At 43.3% G+C, this 22,879-nt stretch overlaps 1 protein-coding gene across 1 annotated transcript in view; it reads right to left on the bottom strand.

Annotated features, from left to right (window-relative positions):
- Window positions 1-22,879, bottom strand: part of ccdc3b (coiled-coil domain containing 3b) — a 42,544-nt gene that overhangs the window by 6,729 nt on the left and 12,936 nt on the right. The window contains exon 2 of the mRNA XM_071335286.1: window positions 8,940-9,114. Coding sequence (XP_071191387.1) covers window positions 8,940-9,114 — 175 coding nt within the window. The remainder of the gene's footprint in view (window positions 1-8,939; window positions 9,115-22,879) is intronic.

The raw sequence follows: 22,879 nt of genomic DNA, 5'->3' as shown, positions 1-22,879 counted from the left end.
AAATATTCACTTACCTTTAATGATCTTCATCAAAATGCACTCCCAGGAATCCCAGTTCCACAATATATGTTTGATTTGTTCGATAAAGTACATAATTTATGTCCAAATACCTCCTTTTTGTTCGCGCGTTTAGCCCAGTAATCCAAATTCATGAGGCGCGAGCAGACGAAAAGTCCAAAAGTTCCGTTACAGTCCGTAGAAACATGTCAAACAATGTATAGAATCAATCTTTAGGATGTTTTTAACATAAATCTTCAATAATGTTTCAGCCGGAGAATTCCTTTGTCTTCAGAAATGCAATGGAACGCAAGCTAACTCTCACGTCAACGCGCGTGGTCAGCTCATGGCACTCTGCTAGACCCCTGACTCAAAGAGCCCTCATTCCCCCCTCCTTCACAGTAGAAGCGTCAAACAAGGTTCTAAAGACTGTTGACATCTAGTGGAAGCTTTAGGAAGTGCAATATGACCAATATCCCACTGTATATTCAATAGGCAATGAGTTGAAAAACTACAAACCTCAGATTTACAACTTCCTGGTTGGATTTTTTCACAGGTCTTTGCCTGCCATATGAGTTCTGTTATACTCACAGACATCATTCAAACAGTTTTAGAAACTTCAGAATGTTTTCTATCCACATATACTAATAATATGCATACCCATAGCTTCTGGGACTGAGTAGTAGGCAGTTTACTCTGGGCACCTTATTCATCCAAGCTACTCAATACTGCCCCCAGCCATAAGAAGTTAAGAGTTAAGTTGAAATGTTCCTGATAGCCTGTAGAGTATCTACAGATGGACTACCCAAATAAAGTTTTACCAAAAGGTTTTACCTACAGTAGCAGTCAAAAGTTTGGACACATCTACTCATTCAAGGGTTTTTCTTAATTTGGACTATTTTCTACATTGTAGAATAATACTGAAGACATCAAAACTATTAAATAACACATATAGAATCATGTAGTAACCAAATAAGTGTTAAACAAATCTAAATATATTTTATGTTTGAGATTCTTCAAAGTAGCCACCCTTTGCTTTGATGACAGCTTTGTACACTCTTGGGATTCTCTCAACAAGCTTCATGATGAATGCTTTTCCAACAGTCTTGAAGGAGTTCCCACATATGCTGAGCACTTGTTGGTTGCTTTTGCTTCACTCTGCGGTCCAACTCCTCCCAAACCATCTCAATTGGGTTGAGGTCGGGTGATTGTGGAGGCCAGGTCATCTGATGCAGCACTCCATCCCTCTCCTTCTTGGTCAAATAGCCATTACAAGAAGTACAGTCTAATAGATTTCTGTTCTGTGCTCATTGTAGAAAACTCCATAGATGGATAAAAAACCTGTATGCCTCTCCTTGTCTCTCAGCCGCATCCCACATCCCCCAATCCAAGATGGCGTAGCAGTCGGACGAGTCTTTGTTTTGTCCTGTCCCGTGTAAATAGTCTTCGTATTTTTCGTATACATTTCGTATATATTTTAATTTCACTTTCCATCTAGGAACTGAATATACATTCCTACATTCTGCCTCACCCAATGTGGTACGGACCTGCTATTTTTTTTTATACTTTAGAACCGTAACCCCAATCAGAAGCTAGCCAGATAACTAGCTACTAGCTAGTAGTCAGTTAGCCACTGCTGCGGTCTTCACCCTCAACTCGGACACAGCCAGCTTCAATACCGGGCCAATACCTGCCAGTCTGCAAGCGCGATATCAACCCAGAGCATATAGGACTGCTTTTTCTCTACCACATCACCGGATTCCTGACGCAAGCTCTGGACAATTACACCGTATCATCACAGCTAGCTAGCTGCAACCGAGTGGCTACTACTGGCTAACACCTCTGTCCCGAAGCAAGCACCAGTTAGCCTTGAGCTAGCCTCGAGCTAGGCCCATCTGCCGGCTAGCTGAAGAGGTCTACCAGCGAATTCTTGGGCTACAATACCAGCTACAAGCTAATTTAGCCATTTTTTTGCCGCTGTTAGTAGCTTTTACCTTCTGCACAGACACCAGCCCTGTTATTAGCCTGGATATTACTCACCAATTTACCAGCATCGGACTGTCTCTCGACAACAACGCCGGATTCCTGCCGTAATCCCTGAGCCACTGCTTCTGATCCTCACAGCTAGCTTGCGGCTAGCGCAGCTAGCGCCACTGCCACGAAGCTAGCACCAGTTAGCAAACACAATTCTACAATTCACAACCTCTCTTTCGCCATCGCCATCTGGCTTGGATTCTCTGTCGACACGACCACGTCTGAGCAGACCCCCTCCGTCTGAGCAGACCACCCCCCGGGCTACTAACTTTAAACGCCGCGTGCTAGCTTAGTGGAGGCCTCCCTGCTCCATCTACGGCTGCCCCCTGGACACTATGATCACTTGGCTACATAGCTGATGCATGCTTGACTGTCCATTAATTCACGGTACTCCATTCTGTTTATTTGTGTTTTATCTGTCGGCTCTGTGCTTTAACTCAGGATCTGTGTGTAGTTAATCCGACCCTCTCTGCCTAGTCGTCGCCATTTTTACCTGTTATTGCTGCTGTTATCTTACCTGTTGTTTTAGCTAGCTCTCCCAATCAAGACCTGCAATCACTTTATGCCTTATTGTATGTCTCTCTCAAATATCAATATGCCTTGCATACTGTTGTTCAGGCTAGTTATCATTATCATTGTTTTGGTTTGCAATGGACCCTGTAGTTCCACTCTCCATACCTCTGATACCTCCTTGGTCCCACCCCCCACACATGCGGTGACCTCACCCATTGAGACCAGCATGTCCAGAGATACAACCTCTCTTATCATCACCCAGTGCCTGGGCTTGCCCCCGCTGTACCCACGCCCCACCATACCCCTGTCTGCACATTATGCCCAGAATCTATTCTACCACGCCCATAAATCTGCTCCTTTTATTCTTTGTCCCCAACGCTCTAAGCGACCAGTTTTGATAGCCTTTAGCCGCACCCTCATCCTACTACTCCTCTGTTCCTCGGGTGATGTGGAGGTAAACCCAGGCCCTGCATGTCCCCAGTCACCCTCATTTGTTGACTTCTGTGATCGAAAAAGCCTTGGCCTCATGCATGTCAACATCAGAAGCCTCCTCCCTAAGTTTGCCTTACTCACCGCTTTAGCACACTCTGCCAACCCTGATGTCCTTGCCGTGTCCGAATCCTGGCTTAGGAAGGCCACCAAAAATTCTGAGATTTCCATACCCAACTATAACACTTTCCGTCAAGATAGAACTGCCAAAGGGGGAGGAGTTGCAATCTACTGCAGAGATAGCCTGCAAAGTTCTGTCATACTTTCCAGGTCTATGCCCAAACAGTTCGAACTTCTAATTTTAAAAATTAATCTCTCCAGAAATAAGTCTCTCACTGTTGCCGCCTGCTACCGACCCCCCTCAGCTCCCAGCTGTGCCCTGGACACCATCTGTGAATTGATCGCTCCCCATCTAGCTTCAGAGTTTGTTCTGTTAGGTGACCTAAACTGGGATATGCTTAACACCCCGGCAGTCCTACAATCCAAGCTTGATGCCCTCAATCTCACACAAATCATCAAGGAACCCACCAGGTACAACCCTAAATCCGTAAACATGGGCACCCTAATAGACATTATCCTGACCAACCTGCCCTCCAAATACACCTCTGCTGTCTTCAATCAAGATCTCAGCGATCACTGCCTCATTGCCTGTATCCGCCACGGGTCCGCGGTCAAACGACCACCCCTCATCACTGTCAAACGCTCCCTAAAACACTTCTGCAAGCAGGCCTTTCTAATCGACCTGGCCCGGGTACCCTGGAAGGATATTGACCTCATCCCGTCAGTTGAGGATGCCTGGTCATTCTTTAAATGTTACTTCCTCACCATATTAGACAAGCATGCTCCGTTCAAAAAATGCAGAACCAAGAACAGATATAGCCCTTGGTTCACTCCAGACCTGACTGCCCTCGACCAGCACAAAAACATCCTGTGGCGAACTGCAATAGCATCGAAGAGCCCCCGCGATATGCAACTGTTCAGGGAAGTCAGGAACCAATACACGCAGTCAGTCAGGAAAGCAAAGGCCAGCTTTTTCAAGCAGAAATTTGCATCCTGTAGCTCTAACTCCAAAAAGTTCTGGGATACTGTAAAGTCCATGGAGAACAAGAGCACCTCCTCCCAGCTGCCCACTGCACTGAGGCTAGGTAACACGGTCACCACCGATAAATCCGTGATAATCGAAGACTTCAACAAGCATTTCTCAATGGCTGGCCATGCCTTCCTCCTGGCGACTCCAACCTTGGCCAACAGCCCCGCCCCCCCCGCTGCTACTCGCCCAAGCCTCCCCAGCTTCTCCTTTACCCAAATCCAGATAGCAGATGTTCTGAAAGAGCTGGAAAACCTGGACCCATACAAATCAGCTGGGCTTGACAATCTGGACCCCCTATTTCTGAAACTGTCCGCCGCCATTGTCGCACCCCCTATCACCAGCCTGTTCAACCTCTCCTTCGTATCATCTGAGATCCCCAAGGATTGGAAAGCTGCCGCGGTCATCCCCCTCTTCAAAGGGGGAGACACCCTGGACCCAAACTGTTACAGACCTATATCCATCCTGCCCTGCCTATCTAAGGTCTTCGAAAGCCAAGTCAACAAACAGATCACTGACCATCTCGAATCCCACCGTACCTTCTCCGCTGTGCAATCCGGTTTCCGAGCCGGTCATGGGTGCACCTCAGCCACGCTCAAGGTACTAAACAATATCATAACCGCCATCGATAAAAGACATTACTGTGCAGCCGTCTTCATCGACCTGGCCAAGGCTTTCGACTCTGTCAATCACCATATTCTTATCGGCAGACTCAGTAGCCTCGGTTTTTCTAATGACTGCCTTGCCTGGTTCACCAACTACTTTGCAGACAGAGTTCAGTGTGTCAAATCGGAGGGCATGTTGTCCGGTCCTCTGGCAGTCTCTATGGGGGTACCACAGGGTTCAATTCTCGGGCCGACTCTTTTCTCTGTATACATCAATGATGTTGCTCTTGCTGCGGGCGATTCCCTGATCCACCTCTACGCAGACGACACCATTCTATATACTTCCGGCCCTTCCTTGGACACTGTGCTATCTAACCTCCAAACGAGCTTCAATGCCATACAACACTCCTTCCGTGGCCTCCAACTGCTCTTAAACGCTAGTAAAACCAAATACATGCTTTTCAACCGTTCGCTGCCTGCACCCGCACGCCCGACTAGCATCACCACCCTGGACGGTTCCGACCTAGAATATGTGGACATCTATAAGTACCTAGGTGTCTGGCTAGACTGCAAACTCTCCTTCCAGACTCATATCAAACATCTCCAATCCAAAATCAAAGCAAGAATCGGCTTTCTATTCCGCAACAAAGCCTCCTTCACTCACGCCGCCAAACTTACCCTAGTAAAACTGACTATCCTACCGATCCTCGACTTCGGCGATGTCATCTACAAAATAGCTTCCAATACTCTACTCAGCAAACTGGATGCAGTTTATCACAGTGCCATTCGTTTTGTTACTAAAGCACCTTATACGACCCACCACTGCGACCTGTATGCCCTAGTCGGCTGGCCCTCGCTACATGTTCGTCGTCAGACCCACTGGCTCCAGGTCATCTACAAGGCTATGCTAGGTAAAGTGCCGCCTTATCTCAGTTCACTGGTCACGATGGCTACACCCACCCGCAACACGCGCTCCAGCAGGTGTATCTCACTGATCATCCCTAAAGCCAAAACCTCATTTGGACGCCTTTCCTTCCAGTTCTCTGCTGCCTGCGACTGGAACGAATTGCAAAAATCTCTGAAGTTGGAGACTTTTATCTCCCTCAACAACTTTAAAAATCTGCTATCCGAGCAGCTAACCGATCGCTGCAGCTGTACATAGTCCATCTGTAAACTACCCACCCAATTTACCTACCTCACCCCCCATACTGCTTTTATTTATTTACTTTTCTGCTCTTTTGCACACCAGTATCTCTTCTTGCACATGATCATCTGATGATTTATCACTCCAGTGTTAATCTGCTAAATTGTAATTATTCGATTTATTGCCTACCTCATGCCTTTTGCACACATTGTATATAGATTCTCTTTTTTTTCTACCATGTTATTGACTTGTTTATTGTTTACTCCATGTGTAACTCTGTGTTGTCTGTTCACACTGCTATGCTTTATCTTGGCCAGGTCGCAGTTGCAAATGAGAACTTGTTCTCAACTAGCCTACCTGGTTAAATAAAGGTGAAATAAAAAAAATAAAAAAATAAAAATCCTACTCTCCAGTCAACATACTCTATTCTGCATTGACACTTTTAGAGAGAAGAACAGCAGAGCTCTAACCAATGGGAGTCTGACTGTCTGGACCATCAGAGCAAGGCCTCTATCCACCACCTAAAGAATTCTGGTCTCCCAGCCACAAAGAACAAATTACACTTACAAGCCCCTCCTCAGTGGACCTTTGAAGATTGTGGTTAGCACTGACTACAAAGCCACTATTAGGGATGTAAAAAACATTTTCACATGGCCATCCCCATGTACTGTAAAAATTATTTACATACCTTCCCCCCTCATAAAATGTACTCAAAAAGAATGATTACCACCACAAATAACAATAACAGTAGCAACCCTGTGTTTATAAGCGTGGATAATCGACTTGACCACTTCTCCCTGTTTGTCTCATTACACTACGCACAGAGCTCGCTGCAGTCAATGATCAGCTAGTGGGAAATCAGATGTAAAAAATGTACTGCCTTTAAAAAAACATATCTGATACGGCTGACATGCTTAAAAACAAATGTAGTTTCTACTGACAATTGAGATGTACAAACTATGGCATAAGGGGACGACAAGCGGATAAGAGGCAATCTGTAATTTTGATTAAGACATTAATGAGCGAGCTAGGACGGATTTGGTCAATATAACTGTTTGTTCAGAACATTTTTACAGTGTTCTCCCTGTACATCTAGTCAGAACCGTAGGATAAATAAAGGGAGCATATAAGCCGACAATGAAAGCTCTTACAATATTTGATGATTACATTCCTCTAAAACAGGTTATAGGCTACATGTGCACCAACAAGTCAGAACGGTAGGCAAAATTCAGAGGGGAAAATAGACCAAGTTATTAGGGTGAGGCACATGGGCTACTAACAGCTTACTACAAAACATACACTTAGTATTACTTTCTTAGCTACAGTATACATATCTCCCTGGCATATTACATAATTTGTGCAGCAGCATACAAGACATTTATGGACTCACCTTGTTGTGCTGTACTCACTTGAACAGGAAGGAGGCGCGGCAGTCCTCTGTTGGCAAATTTTGTCAAACTTTATCATCAAAGTTTGGCATTCTGTGGATTTATGGTGCTTTCAAAACATCTAGGAACTCGGAAAAACAAGGTTGAATCATGAGGATGTCAGTGATCTTCCTGGAGTAGCTCTAGAATGAGGCCCGAGTTTCCAATTTACAATTCCAATTTGGAAGTTGGATGACCGTTCAAAATGTATTTTCCCAGTCGGAGCTAGTCTTTTCCTGAGTTCCCAGTTGTCTTGAACTCCCTGAAGTCAGATTTCCCAGTTCTGAGTTAACACTTGTTATGAGCGCGACAGAAATCATGCTGGATTGACAGCATGGCCAATGTTGAATGTTTATAATTTTAAGCTTGGAAAAGAGAACCTTAAACCGAGAATTGGGACCACATACCCACTCCAATGAATAACAGGCTAGTGATTGCTTTGCAATGCTTACAGTTAGCCACTGATTCCTTCCAAACCACTCATTGTTGAAGGTACGATTTCCAACTTGCTGTATAATGTTTATGTCCAATGCCCAATGAGCACCGATACTTTTTATATATAATTTCTCTTCATTATTTCGCTTCATATGACAAGGATTAAAAAGGATTTGCCAGTAGATTGTTGACTTGATTCATGATGCTCAAATCAAATCAAACTGTTGTGTTATCGGCAAACTTAATGATGGTGTTGGAGTCGTGCCTGGCCGTGCAGTCATGAGTGAACAGGGAGTACAGGAAGGGACTGAGCACGCACCCCTGAGGGGCCCCCGTGTTGAGGATCAGCGTGGTGAATGTGTTACCTACCCCTTAACTTCTAGCTAAGATTTTGAAAGTATGTCCAATCAAAGCTACTGTAGATATAATGTGATTTGACATCATTTTATCTGTGGCCAATGACCTTGAGCCTTCTTGGATGGGCACTTATAATGTAACTCTATGGCAGCTCCCAAGGGGCTTGAATTTTGTAGCTCTACCCTTAGATTTGTCAGTGATGTAGTGTCCCCATGTGTGACAGAACACTAAACCAATCACGGCGCAACTAGAGAACATTACCAACCCCTACGCTCCGCATTTTCCGCTGGCTGCCCCTCCACCACAGAAAGCACTGAGCTAAGCTGAAACACCTGCATTTTGGAGCTGCTTTACTCAAGAAAGCAAAAAAGAGACCATGTTTGTATGTTTGTATGGAGGCTTTATTAACTCAAGTATCATTAATATTTTTGGGGCTACAAATGTGGGGTTCAAAACACCACTGCTCCTATTGCATTCTGTTTCATTATAGGCACTGTTCCCTGATTGGGGGTTAAGGGGAGTTTAAGTTAAACATAATACTATGCAGCGCTACCTTTTGCTAAAAACTTCCTGTCTATCAAGTGCAGGTGATCATGGAAGACTTGCTACAATATGCAACGCTGCATGCTACCTCAGCCATGGGGAATGGCAAGGAAATTTGATCAGCTGTTTATAGTGTGTCTGTCAAAGGTTTCCTGCATGTGTTTTGATGAGATTCTTCCAACCTAGGTTGTTTTTCTTTGCCGGTCTTGCTCTTTGGTGGTTTAGGAGCTGCTGTTTAAGCAGTGCTGTTAAGACTTTTATAACAAAGGCACACAAAAACAAGAGCGATAGATAAGATTAATTCGTACCCGGCTGTCTTCCTGAGCCTCCCACTCTGGGGTGTAGGTGTGGACTGTGATTCCGGCCGTGCAGTTGGAGAACTGGAAGAGGCTGGCGAACATGCGGTGGTTCTCTGGTGTGTCTGGGAAGATTGGATCTTGGAAGTTAACACCATGGGGGATGATGTTGTAGTTCTCATCCATCCTGAGGAACACAGAGAGACAGGGGATCAACATACATTGCATTTGAATTCCACACACACACACACACACACACACACACACACACACACACACACACACACACACACACACACACACACACACACACACACACACACACACACACACACACACACACACACACACACACACACACACACACACACACACACACTGTAAGGCTTTGAGACTGAAGTGTGGCAGATTTTGTGATGCGGCTGTTGGGGTGTCAGACAGGGTTAAAATAACATGTATGCCTCCTCAGTGTGTGGCTTTGGTATCTGTTTATCTCAACTATGCTTTGGGCCACAGCTGTCTAATAAAACCTCCAATCGTGTGACACGGAGGGGAATACCCGTAGCATAACAGTTAGAGCACCTGCAGTAAAATATTATGACAATTCTTCAGCAGCTACACAAAATTACTTAAGCATTACAAAGGCATTTGGCAGCACAATTACATTTACCTCCAGGTGAAACATTGAAAGTCACATCCAAACTCATCTAAACTAAGTGGCATACTCTCTCTATGTCTCACATTCTCTCTTCTTTCGTTCTGTTGTTTTTATTAATTGTGGTGTTTAAAAAATGTCACTCATAACCTCTCCAAGCAGACATCTGCACACACACATATATGCACGCGCACGCGCACGCGCACGCCTCCCATCAAATGAAGGAAGTCTGTTATCACATCTCTCAAGGTGGCAAAATACATATTAATACAACACCATGGTTACCCTGGCATAAAAGGAGGAGAAATAACACACTTATTTGGTCTGCCTCTTGTTAAGGGCACTGCTCCTTTCTTTACTGTGAGCTTTGGCTGCTTTCCAAGGGCAAGCCTGAGGAAAAGTTCAGATTTATGTTTGAGCTACTTAATTTCAGAGAATAGATCACGAAATGGCCTGCAGAGTTTATTATAAGTAATAATCAAGCCTACATTGCGGTGAAGGAAGGACAAGTGGGTTCCATGGATTGTTTCCAAATGCAGGAAACTGTTCAATGGGCTGGTATGACATAATTTTGAATTATAAAGCTGGAAGGAAATTGTGTGTTTGTACAAACAGATAGTTTTTTAATGTGATTATCAGGAGTTAAACAGCTGTGTTTTTCAAATGATTCAAGCAATCAACATCTGACAGATGCTTGAACCAGTGTTCTTCAGAGAAAACTTTTCTCATGCATTCTGTTAGGTACAAATAATGACGGTCAGCACAGAACAAACAGTATATCACGGAACAGTAAATGTTACAGTATCTTCTCCAATCAACAGCTTCCAACCCCTCCCCCCCACCCCAGCCCATGTCTAGACTCCATCTAGGTTATGAGTGACAGTAGCTGCATGCGAGAAGTGTTACATTGGGTTTTGAGGGTAGTGAACGAAAATCGAGTATGGCACAAAAATACAAAATAAAAAGGCACCTCATGTACAGTGGGGAGAACAAGTATTTGATACACTGCCGATTTTGAAGGTTTTCCTACTTACAAAGCATGTAGACGTCTGTAATTTTTATCATAGGTACACTTCAACTGTGAGAGACGGAATCTAAAACAAAAATCCAGAAAATCACATTGTATGATTTTTAAGTAATTAAATTGCATTTTATTGCGTGACATAAGTATTTGATCACCTACCAACCAGTAAGAATTCCGGCTCTCACAGACCTGTTAGTTTTTCTTTTAGAAGCCCTCCTGTTCTCCACTCATTACCTGTATTAACTGCACCTGTTGGAACTTGTTACCTGTATAAAAGACACCTGTACACACACTCAATCAAACAGACTCCAATCTCTCCACAATGGCCAAGACCAGAGAGCTGTGTAAGGACATCAGGGATAAAATTGTAGACCTGCACAAGGCTGGGATGGGCTACAGGACAATAGGCAAGCAGCTTGGTGAGAAGGCAACAACTGTTGGCGCAATTATTAGAAAATGGAAGATGTTCAAGATGACGGTCAATCACCCTCGGTCTGGGGCTCCATGCAAGATCTCACCTCGTGGGGCATCAATGATCATAAGGAAGGTGAGGGATCAGCCCAGAACTACACGGCAGGACCTGGTCAATGACCTGAAGAGAGCTGGGACCACAGTCTCAAAGAAAACCATTAGTAACACACTACGCTGTCATGGATTGAAATCCTGCAGCGCACGCAAGGTCCCCCTGCTCAAGCCAGCGCATGTCCAGGCCCGTCTGAAGTTTGCCAATGACCATCTGGATGATCCAGAGGAGGAATGGGAGAAGGTCATGTGGTCTGATGAGACAAAAATAGAGCTTTTTGGTCTAAACTCCACTCGCCGTGTTTGGAGGAAGAAGAAGGTTGAGTACAACCCCAAGAACACCCTCCCAACCGTGAAGCATGGAGGTGGAAACATAATTCTTTGGGGATGCTTTTCTGCAAAGGGGACAGGACGACTGCACCGTATTGAGGGGAGGATGGATGGGGCCATGTATCGCGAGATCTTGGCCAAAAACCTCCTTCCCTCAGTAAGAGCATTGAAGATGGGTCGTGGCTGGATCTTCCAGCATGACAACGACCCGAAACACACAGCCAGGGCAACTAAGGAGTGGCTCCGTAAGAAGCATCTCAAGGTCCTGGAGTGGCCTAGCCAGTCTCCAGACCTGAACCCAATAGAAAATCTTTGGAGGGAGCTGAACGTCCGTATTGCCCACCGACAGCCCCGAAACCTGAAGGATCTGGAGAAGGTATGTATGGAGGAGTGGGCCAAAATCCCTGCTGCAGTGTGTGCAAACCTGGTCAATAACTACAGGAAACGTATGATCTTTGTAATTGCAAACAAAGGTTTCTGTACCAAATATTAAGTTCTGCTTTTCTGATGTATCAAATACTTATGTCATGCAATAAAATGCAAATTAATTACTTAAAAATCATACAATGTGATTTTCTGGATTTTTGTTTTAGATTCCGTCTCTCACAGTTGAAGTGTACCTATGATAAAAATTACAGACCTCTACATGCTTTGTAAGTAGGAAAACCTGCAAAATCGGCAGTGTATCAAATACTTGTTCTCCCCACTGTATGTGTGTGTATGTGTGTGCGTGTGCGTGAACTCTATGTTTGTATGTTTTTGTCTGACCCAGATAGCCTGATGTTTTGTCCCTACGGTGGGGGTCACTCATAACGTTGATAATGATGGCCAACTCCGGCACTGGAATGTTAGCAGAGGCAACACAGACCCCTTGACTTTTTCCACAATTTGTTACAATACAGCCTTATTCTAAAATGTATTACAATTTTCAAAAACTTCCTCATATATCTACACACAATACCCCATAATGACAAAGCAAAAACAGGTTTTTAGAGATTTTTCCAAATTTATAAAAAATTAAAAACAGAAATACCTTTGCTATGAGACTCGAAATTGAGCTTAGTTGCATCCTGTTTCCATTGATCATCCTTAAGATGTTTCTACAACTTGATTGGAGTCCACCTGTGGTAAATTCAAGTGATTGGACAGGATTTGGAAAAGGTACACACCTGTTTATATAAGGTCCCACAGCTGACAGTGCATGACAAAGCAAAAACCAAGTAATGAGGTCGAAGGAATTGTCTGTAGCGCTCCGAGACAGGATTGTGTCGAGGCACAGACCTCGAGAAGGGTACCAAAACAGTTCTGCAGCATTGAAGGTCCCAAGAACACAGTGGCTTCCATCATCCTTAAATGTAAAAAGTTTGGAACTAGCAAGACTCATCATTGAGCTGGCCGCCCGTCCAAACTGAGGAATCTGGGGAGAAGGGCTTTGGTCAGGGAGGTGACCAAGAACCTATGGTCACTCTGAGAGAGCTCTAGAGCTCCATTGTGGAGATGGGAGAACCTTCCAGAACGACAACCATCTCTGCAGCACTCTACCAATCAGGCAGAGTGGCCAGGCGGAAGCCGCTCCTCAGTAAAGGGCACATGACAGCCTGCTTGGAGGTTGCCAAAAGGCCCCGAAAGACTCTCAGACCATGAGAAACAAGATTCTCTGGTCGGATGAAACCAAGATTTAACTCTTTGGCCTGAATACCAAGCATCACATCTGGAGGAAGCCTGGCACCATCCCTACGGTGAAGCGTGGTGGTGGCAGCATCATGCTGTGGGGATGTTTTTCAGAGGCAGGGACTGGGAGACTAGTCAGGATCGAGGCCAAGATGAACACAGCAAAGTACAGAGAGATCCTTGATGAAAACCTGCTCCAGAGTGCTCAGGTCCTCAGACTGGGGTGAAGGTTCACCTTCCAACAGGACAACTACCCTAAGCCCACAGCCAAGACAAAGCAGGAGTGGCTTCGGGATAAGTTTCTGAATGTCCTTGAGTGGTCCAGCCAGAGCCCGGACTTGAACCCGATCAAACATATCTGGAGAGACCTGAAAATAGCTATGCAGCAACGCTCCCCATCCAACCTGACAGAGCTTGAGAGGATCTGCAGAGAAGAATGGTAGAAACTCCCCAAATACAGGTGTGCCAAGCTTGTAGCGTCATACCCAAGAAGAATCGAGGCTGTAATCGCTGCCAAAGGTGCTTCAACAAAGTACTGAGTAAAGGGTCTGAATACTTATGTAAATGTAACATTTCTGTTTATTATTTTTAGTAAATTAGCAAAAATGTCTAAACCTGTTTTTGCTTTGTCATTGTGGGGTATAGTGTGTTGATTGATGAGGGAAAAAAACTATCTAATATATTTTAGAAAATGCAACGTAACAAAATGTGGAAAAATGTAAGGTGTCTGAATACTTTCCGATGGCACTGTATGTGGCTGGTGAGAGAGGATCCGGCGCGAATAACACTCTGTGTTTGACTGTGTTGGTCCCCCCAAAAAATGCATATGGTTCTAATTAACTATTTTGTACAGACACAATAACACGCTCACAATATACAAGACCACCGAGAACGTCTGTGTGTACTCATTTCAATAGCTTTGAAATTAATTTAACTATATATTTTGAAGGACGCTGGAACCAATATCTCCCTCAAAACAATAACTGATGCACTGGTTTTAATTAATTCCATGCTCCTGAGACATGGATACTTCCCATCCTGACAAGCATGGCTTTGTGGATTGTTTTATACCACATCATTCATGAACCGTACGTTTTGTCCCTTTTTTTCTCCCTTCCTCCATCCCTTGCCCGATCTCTCTCACCCTTCCTCCATCCATTCCTCTCTCACTCTTTGCTCTGTTGCATATGGCCAGTGTTTCCCCTACTTCTCAAGTCTAGCATGAGGCCTATGTCTCCGGACATTTGGTTCCTATTGGATTACAAGCTGATGTATAAACCAATCAAATACTCACAGAGGGCGCACTAATGTCAACCAGCACTAGTAAATACAGGCCAATGTTTCCACTGGTTTAAATTTCTACTCAGCTTCTACAAATTCCATGGCACTTAGCAGAAACATAATTAAGCCCCAACCACTTGTGTACATTCCCAAACAGTTCCCCAGGCAATGGTTGTAGAAAAAATGCTGGCTTAGCTAAGTAATATCCTGGATGCGCTTTCTGTATTAGCTAGCTATATTGTCGCAGTTCTACCAAACCAACGTATCATCTACATTACACCCTCAGCATAAGGTATCAACTACATACAGTAGAGTCAATGGGACAGCAGTTATAGGGATTATCCTTTGTTTCAAACCCTCAGACCCCTTTTCACATCCCCTCTCAAATTCCCCAACTTTAAACAGCTCACCTCCCTCTCTCTCCCATCCCTCCACATAAAACCCTGTTCCTTCATAGGAAAGCTTGTCCTCTCGTCATAACCTTGTTTAGTCAAAAGCATGTTGGTTTAATTAATGCAGCCTCTCTCCTATTTCTTAGCTTTTCTTTTATGGTTTGACTGGTGAGTTTTGCCCTACCGAAATGGAACAAGCTGGCTGGTTGGTTCATGATGCGGCCACACAATGGTGGAAAAAGTACTCAATTGCCATACTTGAATAAAAGTTACGATACCTTATGTGGCGTACAGTGGATAAGCCACCAGGGGGAGACTCGTTGAAGTCAGGTGACAGACGGAGTCTACATCAAGCGGCAGTGGCTCCCTCTGCTGGATGTGCCAGGTCTCGACGGGTCCGGCCAGGACTAATTGGGGCTGATTGAGGCTGGTGAGTAAACCACTGATCTGCCACAAGTGGTGGAGAACGCGGCATTTGACAACGTGGTCGGATCAGGGTTGACATTTACGCGGTATCAGCATGGACGGGTTGATAGCTCAGTTCGTTTGGGCCCAACAAGCGCAACAGGACATTCAGGAATGATCGCTGGGAGAACAGCTTTTACAGAAAGTCTGCCTGCTTGAGGAAGTCAGGAAGCTGTGGGGAGAAACGCAGATCGATTTGCATTCCAATCAATTTTTAATAAAGCTAATGGACGATTACGACATCGAGACCTACCTTTGCACGTTCGAACGGACAGCACTCCGGGAAGGATGTCCCAAGGCGAAGTGGGCGAGTCTGCTGTTCCCGTCCCTGTCCGGAGACGACCAAAGGCGTACTATGACCTCAACACCGAACAGGTGGCTAACTACGACGGTCTCAAGAGGGAGGTACTCAGCCGCTACCGGTACAGCCTGGCCCGTCGGGCCCAACTGGTCCACCACTAGAGGTTCGTGGCCGACGCTTTCCCCCTGAGCCCAGATGAGCGACCTACTGTGCATCACCAGGCCATGGCTCCTAATCGACGTAACCACCCTCCCCGTTACTGACAAAGTGGTCATGGATCATTTCTTACAGACGCTACCTCGCAAAATGAAGAGGATGGCGAGCCTATGCACGCCCCAGACCTTGGAGGACCTCTTGGGAGCCGTGGAGACGCACCAGAATACCGAGGCTCTGCTGAAGGTACGCAGGATGAGTCCGGGAGCCATTGGAGGGGACTTAAGGACGACCCGACCACCGTACTCCACAATCCGACAGTCAGCCAGGCTAAAGGACCCTCCCCAGGTGGATGAAGACCAAATGAGGTGTTTTGGGGCTGATTGCTCACCACCCGTACGGGGCCCATAAAGCTGCCATGAGGGCAGCACACGGGAGGGATGGAGATAGTGAGAGGTTGCTACCGGATAGATGTACTCAAGGTCTGCTAGATCCGAGGGGCTCGGTGATCTACCCCAGAGGAGACAGCATTCCCTGGAGCCCAGAATGCGGTAACCAGGAGGAAACCTGTTTCTTCTTTTTCTTTATTGTTTTAAATAAACACCCTTGAATCTGAGGTATCACACTTGTCTGTCTGATCTATGTAAACGTAAAAGAAAATGACTCAAGTGAAAGTCACCCAGTAAAATAATCCTTGAGTAAAGTAAAAAAGTATCTGGTTTTAAATGTACTTAAGTACAGCGGTGGAAAAAGTACTAAATTGTCATGCTTAAGTCAAAGTAAATGCTATAAATCAAATTCCTTATATGAAAGGTCAAATGCCCCTTAGAACCAACTTCTCTGGTTTTAAAATGGCCTATGTGGCATCGATATGAGTCAGCAATATTAATTATAGTGTCAAAATTGACTACAAAGTGTAAATAGCATAATTTTGGTCATAAAGTCAGTCTTGTCAAACTGAGTTTTGTAAGTGAGTTCATCACAATTTACTGGAGGGTTGGGTATGGATTAGAGGTCTTCACGGATCCTGTTCCGAACGTACCCGAGGACAACTAGACCCGTTCCATATAGACCTGGTCGGATCCAGACCAGGTCTGAGTTAGGGAAGCAGCAGAAAAGTAATTTTTTAAGCTACTTTATTAACCAGAGCTGATAAAGCCATAGAAGGAGAGAGGTGCCACTCTAGCGGGAGGGGGAGGAGCCGTACTGTGAGCGAGTGACACGGGGAGGAGGGAGGGAGATACGAGAGACCGCAACCGATCAAGCCGACTTGTGCTACAGTAGACTAATAGCTGCCACAGCTAGGTTATTTAACATCAATATGATTACGTAGTACCTGTCTTGGACTGCATCAAACTGGGAAAATCTAGTTAAGCTAGCTAACTGAGGCTGCAGTGCATGATCTTTATCATCCTACAGTTAGAAATAACTTAATTCAGAATATTTAGTAGCAGCCTGCCTACCTGTTGGCTCTTGGTTGTTGTAGCCTCAGTGGTGTGTATTCATGGATGCCAAGGGAAGCCAGCCTTCTCCCCAAAATGTACCAAAAAATTTGAATAATAATTTATCTATCTTTCATCTCTCTGTGTTTCATCATCTATGACTGCCTATTGCCGCTTTGATGATTTATGATTGGCCAACAAGCTACAAGTGCCACAAGTGCTCGTGAAAAGCAAGAGCAGCAGCATAAATTATATAATTTCTCTCTCTCTCTCTACTGCAGCAGACGCGTTTGGATCTGTATGGGCCCTTCCGGACAAGTCAGTTAAAATTACAAATACCCGAGACCTATGACAATCATATCAGATCCGACAATCATCTCAGATCCGAACCCGCTTGGGTCCAAGTTCGGGTCTTGGGTATTTGGGTAAAGGTGGATCCGTGAAGACCTCTAGTATGGAATACTTACATGCCCACTTTTGCCAATGACACCCAATTGCCCAGAGACAACATGTTTTGCTCTGCCCCCAGCTGCCATGTGGACATTTATCGTCAAGTCTGCATATGAGTGCAATGCACGCACATTTAGCTCGTCCAATATTTGCTATCAATGTAGCATTAAACTAACTATTACTGGTTTTAGCTATATATGGCAAGTTTAGTTTAGAGTTTGTTTTCCTCAAGTTGAATGGGCAGAACACGACAGAAAGACAACAGAAGACGACATACCTAAGTCTCACAGAAGATGGCAGGCATGCTAGATAGCAACGATGACAGCTAGAGCAACATGGACACACAAAATGGTGCGAGCTCAAGCAAGCAAAGAAGGAAATGGACCAGGATGAGATACTTGCAACCTCTTTACCTCAGGCAAAAGTCCACCGGCGGAAAAAAGTGAAAATGGACATTTCCATGTCTGAACTTCTCACTGCAATCCAGACCCTAACTACTAAACAAGACGCCACATTCTCCAAAGTGTCCACCATAGAGTGGGCTACCAAAGAAATATCAATGAAGATGGATGGTTTGTCAGAAAATGTCCGTCAGCTTCACACAGATGTGAGCGGGAACAAGGAAAAGATAACGTTTCTAAAGAATGAGGGGAAGAAACTGCAGTCAGAAAACATGGAGCTGAGTGAGAGTGTAGCTGAACTTCAATGTTACTCTCGCAGGTGGAATCTGAAAATCCAAGGTGTAAGAGAGGTAGAGCGAGAGGACATCAGGGAAGCCGTCATCATATCCTGGGGCAGGTGGCTCCGTGCATCAAAGACAAACTAAGATATGTGATCAATGTGGTTCATCGACTTGGGAATCGAAACTCTGATGGACCTTCTCGCAATGTAATTCTGTGCTTCACCATGCGCCACTACAGGGAGATCATCTGGAAAGCGGCCAAGGGGAACAAGTTGCTGGACTAGAAGACGCTTCGCATCAAAGAGGCTCTGTATACCGCAGGATCAGACTCCTAGGGAGAAGCTGTGGCCGCTAATACAGAATGCTCGACAAGAGGGCAATAAGCTGGGTTCAAGGGCCCACGTGTTCATTGAAGGATGAAAGATTGCTGGTTGATTCTTGTGACATGACACCACACTTGAACTGTGAGTACTGCCAATAGTAAATTTACCGTTCGAACTATAACTTTATATGAACACTTTCCAACCCCCCTCTGTTGTTGATGCCTGGTCTTATTTCAATCTGGATGCAAGGGGTTATACCTGGACCAACAAAATTATGTCACTAAAATCTATTATAAATGTATTCCTAATTTCCCCCTCTTTGTTACAATTTGTTGTAGATGTAGATTATCTAAGGGTAATCGAGGCTATTTGAAATTAAACAACACACTTCTTAAATAACCTATTTTCAATGGGAACATCAAATCAATAGCCAAATACATTTTTGCGAGAGAAGAATTGGGTCATGGAAGTAAATGGGAAATTCTTCAAATTTAAAGTCAGCGTTTTAATCTATTAAACATGCCAAAGAGCTGAAGCACCTAAAGCACCTTAGATAATGTTTTTTAATGTCTTTTATTATTTTATTTAACCCCCCTTTTCTCCCCAATTTCGTGATATCCAATTGGTAGTTACAGTCTTATCCCATTGCTGCAACTCCTGTACGGACTCGGGAGAGGCGAAGGTTGAGAGCTGTGCGTCCCCAGAAACATGACCACGCCAAGCCTCACTGCTTCTTGCCACAATACTTGCTTGACCCAGAAGCCAGCCGCACCAATGTGTCAGAGGAAACACTGTACACCTGGCGACTGTGTCAGCGTACATTGCGCCCGGCCCGCCACAGGAGTCACTAGAGAGCGATGGGACAGGGACAACCAGGCCGGCCAAACCCTCCCCTAACCCGGACGACGCTTGGCCAATTGTGCACCGCCCTTAGATAATGTTTTTAAATGAGGAATCTTGACAGTCTTCTAAAGAAAGATAATTTATCTCAAGAATTAGAGTCTGAACTTAAATCTTTAAAACTAGAGTTAGAACAGTTTTACACAGATCTGGCAAAGTGTGCTTTTGTCAGATCAATAGCAAAATGGATTGAAGAGGGGGAAAGAAACACCAGTTATTTATTTGCACTCGAAAATAGAAACTACAAAAGAAAATCTATAACTGCACTCAAAATGAATGATGTATTATGAAAAGATCCCACTGAAATATCAACGTTTGCCAATTCCTTTTATGAAAACCTTTACAACTCACAACTTCAGGTAGATGGTTAAGAAAGTTACATTCAGAACTATGTCCCTGTGTTTGAGGATGAATTCCACTCAGTTTACGAATCAATAGTGTCAATTAAAGAAATCACTTTGCCCTGATGACCTGTCAGTTGAATTTTATATACAGTTTTGGGAGTTACTTTTTATGTGTTTCAAGGTTTCATTGAAACTTCTGAAATGGTTTCCACTATGAAGTAGGGCCTTATTTCACTGATTTCGAAGCCTGATAAAGACCCCTCTCTCATTGGCAATTAGAGACCCATCACTTCGTTAAACATTGATTACAAATTGATTGCTCTGGTTTATGCCAAAGGATTAAAGAAATGAATAGATCCAATTATAAATGACACTCAAACAGGCTTTATGAAAGGCCGTCACATTAAGTTTCAACATTAGTTTAGGGTTGGACCTTATGGATTGTACAGATGCAATTGACTCTTTACATTTTCTGTAAAGCCTTTGACACAGTTGAACATTCATTTCACTTTCGGTTTCGGTAAAAATGTGATCAAAGTCCTTCACATGTTTTACAAAGATTTAAATAGTTCTGTGATACTAAACCTTAATATATCCAAAAGAGTCGGTATCAACATAAATGTACGACAGGGATGTCTGTCTTCACCTTTCTTATTCATTTTGGTATGCACATTTGCATGGCTTATCAATTTTTGACTGAGATATAACAATTTACCAGCTGGCTAACAATACTACTCTTCTTTTAAGAGACTAAGACCAGGTCGCCCATTCCCTTAATGCCATCTCTGCATTCTCTATTGCGTTTGGATTAAAAATGAATGTTTCTAAATGTGAAATCTTATGTTTACAGTATATGACTCTAATGATAAAGAAATATAAAATATTCCTGTAAAGGACTGCGTTAAATATTTAGGAACATATATGAATTTCTCTCCTAAAATTAAGAAAACAAAGTACATATTTAATAATTGGCTACAAAGGGATCTATCTACACTTGGAAGAGTGCTTCTGTCCAAAGCAAAGGGACTGTCTCACTTTGTGTACCGTCTCATTGTCTTTATTTGTAAATCCCTCTACCTGTAATGAGATTGACAAGGCATTTTTTATTTGTAAAAGTCTTACAAACTAAAAAGTCTATACTCTGAAATAAGAGATCTGAAGGAGGTCTGGTAGTGTTGGATTTTGTTTACAAAAATAACATGTTCAAGGTCAATTGGTTGAAACGATGTTCGGTCAGTACAGAATCCATTTGGTATTTCATTCCAAACAATGTATTTAATAAGTTGAGAGGTCTTACATTTTGACTGAAATGTAATTATTTTCCTGAAAGATCACCTACTAAATTAGGTAGGTTTCCCCAACACGCTTTAATGTCCTGGAAAATATTTTTCCTTCACAACTTTTCCCCGCATAATGCTCTTTTGTGGAATAATTCAGAAATAACTGTAAGGAGTAAGTCATTGTTCTACCCTAGCTGGCATGAAATATGTATTCGACAACAGGGGTAATATTCTTTCATACGAACAATTTATTATATTGAATGAGTTTCCAATACCTTTCAGAGAGTTTATTTCTGTGATCAAAGCCATTCCTAGTGGTCTGACTACACTAAGGAAAACTAATCTTAGCTTTGGTGATGATCACAAAGCTTATCCAGAACTCAGCCTGTAAGGTGTGGGCTTATTTGAGAAATCTTGTAACAAATACATAAAGACACTTTCCATTCAAGGAACAAATTTATGCCTAGAGGTACATATTGTTTGGAACATGTTTATTCCTGACATTGTCTGGAAAAAGCAGGGTTAATGCATAAGATACTATACATCCATATAATTCCACGGTGTCCACATTTCTTGATGTTGATGATATGTATGTGTTTTCTGCAAAAAAGGTGAAAATCTCATGCACTTTTTTCTAAGAATGTAAATCTATGATAGATTTTTGGAGAAAACCTTGCGGAGTACATATTTAGCTTTTTGAACACTACCAATGTTGTTGACATGTATGTGTTTTCTGCAAAAAAGGTGAAAATCTCATGCACTTTTTTCTAAGAATGTAAATCTATGATAGATTTTTGGAGAAAACCTTGCGGAGTACATATTTAGCTTTTTGAACACTACCAATGTTGTTGACATGAAGGATATTGTATGTTAATATTGCAATCTTGTTACCAAATACATTAAACATAAACAAAAATTCCAGAAAGCTATACCAAAATTACAAATATTTCTGATTGAGTTGAATCCCTAGTTAATAACAAAAATGGTCCTTGAATTATTATAATGAGATTCTTTGAGTGAAAACAATTGCAATTTTTATTTTTTTATTTAAGGTCTCTTCTTGTTTTAACTATGCATTTTGTTTTGTGGTAGACATGTTTGATGTAGTGATGTAAATTGTTGATTGCTGATAATCTGTGTAACAAATATTTGTGCTGGATATTTGTAATTTGTACTTGGAATAAAAAGGAAAAAATGTAATAAAATGGACTTTCATAAAGTTGGTGTAAACTTCCAATGCATTTCAACAATATTGCCAGATGGCCAGGAATGGATTACATCAGACATGGTTACTTCTGCTGCCTGTCAAGCAAGGTTAATACAAATCTCCGCAGTTGAAAATGAAATGCTAGTCTGAAAGAAATGGGAGATAATGTCTAGATGCTTTTTACAGTGGAGATCAATTTATACATTTCCTGGTTTGGCTAATGAGACAGTGGATTGCACAGTCAAATACTGTAGAATAGTCATTTCAACGTCATAGCCTTAGCCGGTGGTATCTTGGAATAGACACTGGCTGGAATGGGGTTTTAACCAATCAGCATCCAGGATTAGACCCACCCGTTGTATAATATTTGTTAATGCTAGTGAGCCAGGCTAGCTATGATATCACAGATGAAAGGGGAAAGATACTGTAAATAGCTAAATAAACCAAGCTAACATGTGATGTAGCATATAAGAGGGAGATGTGCATAGCTCACATTAGCTAGCTACCTTTCTAACAGCAGCTAACTGTAG

Source organism: Salvelinus alpinus, chromosome 12 (assembly GCF_045679555.1).
Source record: "Salvelinus alpinus chromosome 12, SLU_Salpinus.1, whole genome shotgun sequence".
NCBI classification, from domain to species: Eukaryota; Metazoa; Chordata; class Actinopteri; order Salmoniformes; family Salmonidae; genus Salvelinus; species Salvelinus alpinus.
This window is presented reverse-complemented; position numbering and strand designations above follow the sequence as displayed.